At 46.9% G+C, this 8,565-nt stretch overlaps 1 protein-coding gene across 1 annotated transcript in view; it reads left to right on the forward strand.

Moving 5' to 3' along the window:
- The window catches only part of ESYT2 (extended synaptotagmin 2), a 110,543-nt gene that overhangs the window by 92,137 nt on the left and 9,841 nt on the right, over positions 1-8,565 (forward strand). Inside the window, exons 16-18 of the mRNA XM_023508264.1 lie at positions 5,444-5,593; positions 7,362-7,735; positions 7,946-8,084. Of these exons, the coding sequence (XP_023364032.1) occupies positions 5,444-5,593; positions 7,362-7,735; positions 7,946-8,084 (663 nt within the window). The remainder of the gene's footprint in view (positions 1-5,443; positions 5,594-7,361; positions 7,736-7,945; positions 8,085-8,565) is intronic.

Raw genomic sequence — 8,565 nt, forward strand, 5'->3', positions numbered from 1 at the left:
TCTCTCTCCCCTCTCTCTCTCCTCTCTCTCTCCTCTCTCTCTCTCCCCTCTCCTCTCTCCTCTCTCTCCTCCTCTCTCTCTCCTCTCTCTCTCTCCTCTCTCTCCCTCCTCTCTCTCTTCCCCTCTCCTTTCTCCTTTCTCTCTCCCCATCTCTCTCTCCCCTCTCCTTTCTCTCTCCCCATCTCTCTCTCCCCTCTCCTTTCTCCTTTCTCTCTCCCCTCTCTCTCTCCCATCTCCCATCTCCTCTCTCTCTCCCCTCTGTCTCTCCTCTTTCTCTCCTCTCTCTCTCTCTCCTTTTTTCTCTCCTCTTTTCTCTCCTCCTTAGTGTTGCTCTGCAGCATCCCTCTCCCACCAATAAAGACCTTTCGTACAAGCCTTGGTGATCTGTGGGATCTCTGCCAGTCCAGTGCCACCCTTTCATCTGGTGTCAGAAGCAGGATATAATTAGGGAATGCTCCCAAGGATAGCTTCCACCCCCTCCACGGGGTTTTAGCTCCTGGGGGCTCCCTATCCTCCTCTCGCACTCCCAGCACTCATCATCACATGGACTTGTGTCCATCGGCCAAGGTGCTCTAACCAGCACTCAACACCACCTCATCCAGATTTGCTAATACCCTGACCTCTGACAAGCGCAAACAAGTGTGGGAGAGGGTGAAAGAGGCAGCAGGTCACTTCATATGTCTAACAGTGAGCATTCTACAGGTGACGCTGCGGTCCCTAACTCCCAGGCAGATTAGAATTATAATGATAATGCTGGGAGAAAAAAGTAGAGACATTTTTATTACCTATATTCTTTATGGACTTAGAGCTTCCACCAAAAGGCTATCAATTATAATAAATTATAGAAAATCATTAAAAAAAAAAAAGATGCATTTGCCAACCCTTGGGTCACTTCTGACCGCTGGAGATTTTGTGCTCTTGACCTTACATGTGGCTCTGAGTCCATATTGAGTTCATTTTGTTTACGATCTAAGTTAAGGGTGGGGAATTACTGTTTCGTGTGGCTGCACAGTTGAGCAGTTTTGATTAGGGGTGTTCCTGTGCCCCACTCTGTCACTCTGTAGCTTCGCTGACAGTCAGTTGTACCCATGCAGATCTGTTTCTGGAACGCCTTTGTCCCATCATTCTGTATGTCTGTCTTTATGGAGCACTGCCCTGTTTTTATTATGAGTACTTTATAAATAAATCTAAAAATCAAATATTTAAGGCCTCAAACTTTGTTATTTTTAAAAATTGCTTTGATTGATCTAAGTCTTTATTCCCATATGCATTTGAGTACTAGCTTGCCAGTTTCTGTAGAAAATCTGCTATAATTTTGACAAGAATTGCATTGAAACTACAGATCAAATGGGCAGAGTGGACGTCTTAGCAATACCATGGAGACACTATATTCTCCATTTATTTAAGGATTCTTTAATTTCTCTCAGCAGCGTTTTGTAGTTCTTGACATGCTATACAGATAGTATACACCTAACTTTGTCATACATACCCCTAGGTATTTAATACTTTCTGACGATATTATAAAATATTTTTTCTTACTTTCAAATTATTTTGCTGTGTAGAAATGCAATTGAGTTTTGTGTGGTACCAGCAGCCTCTGTGAAGATGCCTTAGTGTTTTCTGCCCTGGCAGTCACACCATCGCCCGTGTGACGCCTACACCTGCCCTTTCCCCTTTTGCCTGTTGCCGTGCCCAGGGCCTCTGTGTAGAGATGGTGTGAGGGGCGCTCTGGCCATGTCCCTACTGAGCCCCAAGTGGCTAGAGGTGTCCTGAAATGCCTTTTATCTGGTTGAGAAAGTTTCCTTCTCTCCTAATACCAGTTCGTAGGGGGTTTTACTGTGAATGGTTACCTGATTTCATTAAAGGCTTCTCTGCATCTATCAAGATGATTATAGTTTTTCTTTTTAAGTCTTAAATGTGGTGATACACTGGTGTAAATTTGTGTGCAGCTTAAAATAGACAGCTATTTAAATTGTACACCAATTTCATGGACACTGTGGTTAATGTTCAGATTTAACCCTTGTAAACCTATATTTAGTATTCAGCGTTTAACATTTGAAAACCTCTTCAGAAAACCTTACTTCAAGGGTGAGCCCATCTGGCCCTACCTTTTATTCAATCTCTGAAATTTTGTTAAGAGTTTTTACTTTTTTCTTTTTTTTTTTTGAGACAAAGTCTGACTGTGTCACCCTGGGTAGAGTGCTGTGGCGTCACAGATCACAGAAACCTCAAACTCTTGGGTTTAAGCGATTCTCTTGCCTCAGCCTCCCAAGTAGTTGGGACTACAGGCACCCACTATATTGCCCGACTATTTTTAGAGATGAGGTCTTGCTCTGATTCAGGCTGGTCTTGAACCTGTGAGCTCAGGCAATCCACCCACCTCAGCCTCCCAGAGTGCTGGGATTATAGGCATAAGCCACCTCGCCGGGCCTGAGAACTTTTTGGCACAAAGTTATTCACAATATTCCCTGATGTCCACTGGTAGGCCTCTGCTCTCCATTCTAGACATCAGTAATTTCTGTGTCCTCTCCTTTTCTTCCTAGTCAATCTTAGAAGAGGCTCATCAACTTTATTTTCTCAAAGATGCCGCTTTTTATTTTGCTGTAATAATTGCTTTCCTCTTGATTATTTCACTGATTTATACTATGACTATTACTGTTTCATTTCTGCTTTGAGTTTTACTTGCTTTTCTTTTTTTTTTTTTTTGAGACAGATCCTCAAGCTATCCCCCTGGGTAGAGTGCTGTGGCATCACAACTCACAGTATCCTCTAACTCCTAGGCTCAAGCAAGTCTCCTGCCTCAGCCTCCCAAGTAGCTGGGACCACAGGCATCCACCACAACGCCCGGCTATTTTTTGGTTGCAGCCGTAATTGTTGTTTGGTGGGCCTGGGCTGGATTCGAACCCGCCACCTTAGGTGTATGTGGCTGGCTCCTTAGCCACTTGAGCCATAGGCACCAAGCCAGTGTTTGGGAATTTGCTACTGATTTTCTGTTACCAATTCTCCTCTCAGCCCCTGGTGCTCAGAGCATACATTTTGTGTGACCTGAGTCCTCTCTCGCTGGAGGCTGGTTATGTGCCCAGAGTGTTGTCTGTCTGGTACCCTATGCACCTGTGAGCACGGTGCCCTTGTGCTTGGGGCAGTGCTGGGGAGTATCGCTCAGGCCCTCTAGAGCCATAAAGTGTTTCAGTTCACCTGTTATGTCAGGTATTAAAAGTATGGTGTGGCTCAGTGCTTGTGGCTCAAGTGGCTAAGGCACCAGCCACATACACGTGAGCTGGTGGGTTCAAATCTAGCCTGGGCCTGCCAAACAACAATGACATCTACAACCAAAAAATAGCTGGGTGTTGTAGTGGGTGCCTATAGTCCCAGCTATTTGGGAGGCAAGAGAATTGCTTTAGCCCAGGAGTTGGAGGTTGCTGTGAGCTGTGATGCCACAGCACTCTACCTAGGGCGACAGCTTGAGGCTCTGTCTCAAAAAAAAAAAAAAAAGTGTGGTGTTTAAATCTCTGCCAGTAATTGGAAATTTGTCTTTTTTTCCTCAGTCTCCATTTTTGCCTCATGCACCTTAAACCTCTGTTAATAGGTGCCTGAACAGCCATACCAAGCTCCCTGGTCCTGTTTCACTATTCTGTTTGTTGTTTCACTTTTCACATTCTGTGTTATACAAAAATACTATTTTTTCTTTATTTTCATTTAGGGACAGGATCTTACTCTTGCTGAGGCTAATTTTGAACTCCTGAGCTCAGGTGATCCTCCTCCCTCAGCCTCCTAGAGAGCCACCATGCCTGGCCCATATTCTTAAAATAATCTGTACTTACTGGATCTCAGACATTTAAGGTTCTATAAACATTGTCAGAGTTATTTATTTAAAAGTACTTTTGGGCTCGGCGCCTATAGCTCAACGGGCTAAGGCGCCAGCCACGTACACTTAAGGTGGCGGGTTCGAATCCCCAGCCCGGACCCGCCAAACAACAATGACGGCTGCAACCAAAAAATAGCTGGGCGTTGTGGCGGGTGCTTGTAGTCCCAGCTACTTGGGAGGCGGAGGCAGGAGACTCGCTTGAGCCCAGGAGTTGGAGGTTGCTGTGAGTTGTAATGCTACAGCACTCTACCCAGGGGGACAGCTTGAGGCTCTGTCTCAAAAAAAAAAATAAAAAATAAAATAAAAGTGCTTTTGTGGGGCCAGGTACGGTGGTTCATGTCTGTAATCCCAACACTCTGGGAGGCTGAGGTGGGTGGATTGCCTGAGCTCATGAGTTTGAGACCAGCCTAAGCAAGAGTGACTCCCCACCTCTAAAAATAGCCAGGCATTGTGGTGGGCACCTGTAGTCCAGCCTCTTAGGAGGCTGAGATTAGGGGATCACTTGAGCCCAAGAATTTTTTTTTTTTTTTTTAGACGGAGCCTCAAGCTATCCCCCTGGGTAGAGTGCCATGGCATCACAGCTCACAGCAACCTCCAACTCCTGGGCTCAAGCGAGTCTCCTGCCTCAGCCTCCGAAGTAGCTGGGACCACAGGCGCCCGCCACAATGCCTGGCCATTTTTTGGTTGCAGCCATCATTGTTGTTTGGCAGGCCCGGTCTGGGGATTCGAACCCGCCACCTTAGGTGTATGTGGCTGGTGCCTTAGCCGCTTGAGCCACAGGCACCAAGCCTGAGCCCAAGAATTTGAGCTTGTTGTGAGCAGTGATGCCACAGCACTCTACCCAGGGTGACAAACTAACACTCTGTCTCAAAAAAAAAAGTGCTGTGTGATTATAGTTTAAAAAAACCCAAAAAACAAAAAACAGTATTCTGAGTTTTCCTGCACAGTTACCTATTATTTCTCTGGCCATCTTTGCATAGCTGTGAGTCCTGCTGAGCCTCACTCTGTTTAATGAAGCTCCTTGGTGTTGAGAAGGCGTAATGGAGATGATTCCTGGCACACAGGGAGTGCTGAGAGTTAGTATTCTGGGAATAAAGAAACTGCCATGCATTTAAAGCAAATTTTGTGCATTTTCTTAAAAGACATATAAATTTTAAATAAGGAAGTCTTTAAAAACCCTTGGAAATGTACTTTCTCCATAAGTAAGTGTCATTGGTAGAGACTGCATACCCTCACGTGTATTGCGGTCGCCCTCACTGGGGAGGGAGGTGCCTCTTTGTAGTCTTCAGGTGCGTGTAGCTACCACCACGAACTTGAGCTCTTGAACAGACTCATGAAATACATGTTCCTGTTGTGCATGATTCTGTAATGAGGACGTGCAGGCAGGTACACACGGTAACATTGTGTTTTTTACATTGGTTTACATCTTCCTAAGGAAGTCCCACAGTATTTTAATTGTTTATGGAAACGCCACTTAAAAGAACAGGGATGAAGTATGTTTGGAGTTTTTTCATGTCTTCCTGAGACTGACTTGTGGCCCTTTCTGCATTTTCTGTGCTCTCTGCCTTCGTCCTGCAGGTCAGAGACGAGCAGCACCAGTGCTCCCTGGGCAGCCTGAAAGTCCCCCTCAGCCAGCTGCTCGCCAGCGATGACATGACCCTGAACCAGCGATTCCACCTCAGCAACTCAGGCCCCAACAGCACCATCAAAATGAAGATTGCCCTCAGGGTACTGCGCCACCTTCCACCACAAACACAGGGAGTGGGAGTGATGGTCCTGGGCCCCGGCACAGAGCAGATGAGAAGACGATGACAGCTGTGATGCTGGGATCAGAGAAGCAGATGGGAGGACAGTGACAGCCGTGATGCTGGGACCGGGGAAGTGACATTTGAGGGAGAAGGTGTCTCGTGGACTCAGGAGGGCTGAGGGAGGCTGGACAGAGAGCAGAGCAGTGTTCCCAGGCTCTCAAGCCCCAGAGAACTGGCTGGCCACCATTTACCCTTTGGCCTAGGAAGCATTACTATCCATATCAACAAAGTTTTCTCCTAAAGTTAAATTTTTAAAGATTATTTAGGGGAGAGAATTTTTTTTTTTTTTTTTTTTTTGAGACAGAGCCTCAAGCTGTTCCCCTGGGTAGAGTGCCATGACATCACAGCTCACAGCAACCTCCAACTCCTGGGCTCAAGCGAGTCTCCTGCCTCCGCCTCCCAAGTAGCTGGGACCACAGGCGCCTACCACAACGTCCAGCTATTTTTTGGTTGCAGCCGTCATTGTTTGGTGGGCCCAGGCTGGGTTTGAGCCCACTACCTTAGGTGTATGTGGCTGGCGCCTTAGCCACTTTAGCCACAGGCGCCTAGCCCAGGGGAGAGAATTTAATAAAACTCTACAGGAGGGTAGAACTTACAGAAGAAAAACTGTCCAAAATAGACTGTGATGTATTTGTAAATACCTAAAGAAATGTTGAAAATAAAACCAGCACACATATGGGGAATCTAACAGATGCAAACTAAAATGAAAAGCCAACTTTCAAAGAATAATTAAAACAGACTGCATCTGTTGGTGCAGTGGAAATGACCTCCTTGCTTCTGGCAAGAATGGTGTCAGCAGGTCCTTTCCAGAAGAGGCTGCTGTGTCCCCATCTGCAGCTCTGAAGGCCCTTCTACCAGGGGCCCTTTCTGAAGAAATCTGACTTTTGGTGATAATATGTTCAAAGTACAGGAAACCTTGAACGTGAAAAATGTTTATTGCTGCTTTACTTCATAAAACCAGGAAAAACTCCAGGCTATCAGTCACCCCCGAGTGGAGGGTTTACCAAGTGCAGACTCAGCAGGATGCCGTGGCACACACATGCTCTTGGCTGAAAGACACGTGAGCCCGGTGTCTGTGCCCACCCTCACTCTCACGCTGGGTTGTTGGCGGTGGTCTTGCTGGAGATGTGCTTTCTTCCTCCCTGCAGGGCTCTGAAGGAAACCCCCGTGGAGGGCAGGGGATTTGGTCTCTGTCAAGGGCATGTGACTCTGGACGCTCCCAGGAAAACATCACCGCAGAAATGTGTACAGCCACAGGCAAATGGATGAGACTAAGAGGAACACACAGAAATGGTGTTTGACAGGGTGTGGTGGTGGTGGGCACCTGTGATGCTAGCTACTCAGGAGGCCAGGGCAGGAGCAGAGGCTGCTGAGAGCTGTGATGAGACCGCCACTCTCTAGCCAGGACCACAGAGTGAGACTCCACCCCATCCACCAAAGAGAAATGGTGTTTTTACTACAGAAGTGATACTATGATTAGTTAAACTTGATTTTTTCTGCACTTTCTGTTATATGACATTACTTTAATAACTGGATAGCTGGACAGATAGACTAGATTTTCTTTTAATGTCTTGAGAAAATTTTTAACAAAAGGTTTGCAAATGAATGCATCATATCTCAAGCTGTGTAAATATCAGGATATGACCAATGTCACTAATTTTAACTTCTATTTTTACTTTCACCTCTAGGTACTCCATCTCGAAAAGCAAGAAAAGCCCCCAGACCACCAACATTCAGCTCAAGTAAAACGGCCCTCTGTTTCCAAAGAAGGGAGGAAAATCTCTGTCAGGTCTCAGATGTCTGCATCTCCAGGCCCCAGTGGAAGCAGCACATCTCCATCCACCCCAGTCCTTGGGGGTAGTGAGAAGCCCAGTATGGAAGAAAGAGCCCAGCTGCCTGAGGCCGGCCCTCAGGGCCCACAGGACCTGGGCAGGAGTTCCTCCAGCCTGCTGGCGTCCCCGAGCCACATCTCGGTCAAGGAACCTACCCCAAGCATAGCCTCGGACATCTCTTTGCCGATCGCCACCCAGGAGCTGCGGCAGAGGCTGAGACAGCTTGAGAAGTAACTACAAGCCCCTGTGTGGCCCTGTGTTCCAGCACAGTCAGGGCAGCACCATGGGAGGTGGGGGGTTGGGGGCGGGAGCTGTGCAGTCTGTGGGAAGTACATAGCCTTAGCAGCTGGGGGAGCATCAGGCCATGTTCTGGTCTTGCTCACTGAGTCTTTCACTTACAAAGTGAAACCTGTCGTTTTCTGGGACTTAATTATTTAAAGACTGGAAAATGATGGAGTGGAGGATTTCCCCATAGGAAGAAGGGAACATGGCGTCGTGCTCTGCTGTGCCCCACACCCCACCCATACTGTGCTCACTGTGGTCACTGGCAAAGGGCGCAGCTCTGTCTCTCTGCAGGACGTTGGTTCGGCCCACTGCTGCTCAGTCTCTTGGTCTGTCTTTGGGTGTTTGTGGAGATTCCCTATTTTAGCCCCATGATGTGTAGGTGTGCTAATGGTTACTTTACACAAGGAGGAAAAAATAGTCTGCAGTTATCACAAGCTTCAGATGTTGACCTTTTCCTTTTGGTAAAAGGAATAAAAGTGACCTTAGGAATAGTGCTTTCTACTTCCTGCTATGAGAGCTGTGCTGAGTAATAAGAAATCAGAAGAAAGAGCAGGAACAAGGGTGGAGGCTGCTCCCGAGCCTGGGGCAGGCTCATGAGGACTCGGCTTCTGCAGGGCCCTGAATCACACACTCTGTCCTACTCAACACACTTTCTCCTGTCTGTGATCTTGGAAAAGAAGCCCTTCTTCTCTCTTGCTGCAGAAGGAAAGAGAATTTTAAAGAAAGGAACCTCTTTTCTCAGGAACCTCTTTTTTTTTTTTTTTTTTTTTTTTTT

The sequence above is a fragment of the Otolemur garnettii genome, unplaced genomic scaffold, assembly GCF_000181295.1.
Source record: "Otolemur garnettii isolate 467f Iridium unplaced genomic scaffold, OtoGar3 scaffold00235, whole genome shotgun sequence".
Classification (NCBI taxonomy): Eukaryota; Metazoa; Chordata; class Mammalia; order Primates; family Galagidae; genus Otolemur; species Otolemur garnettii.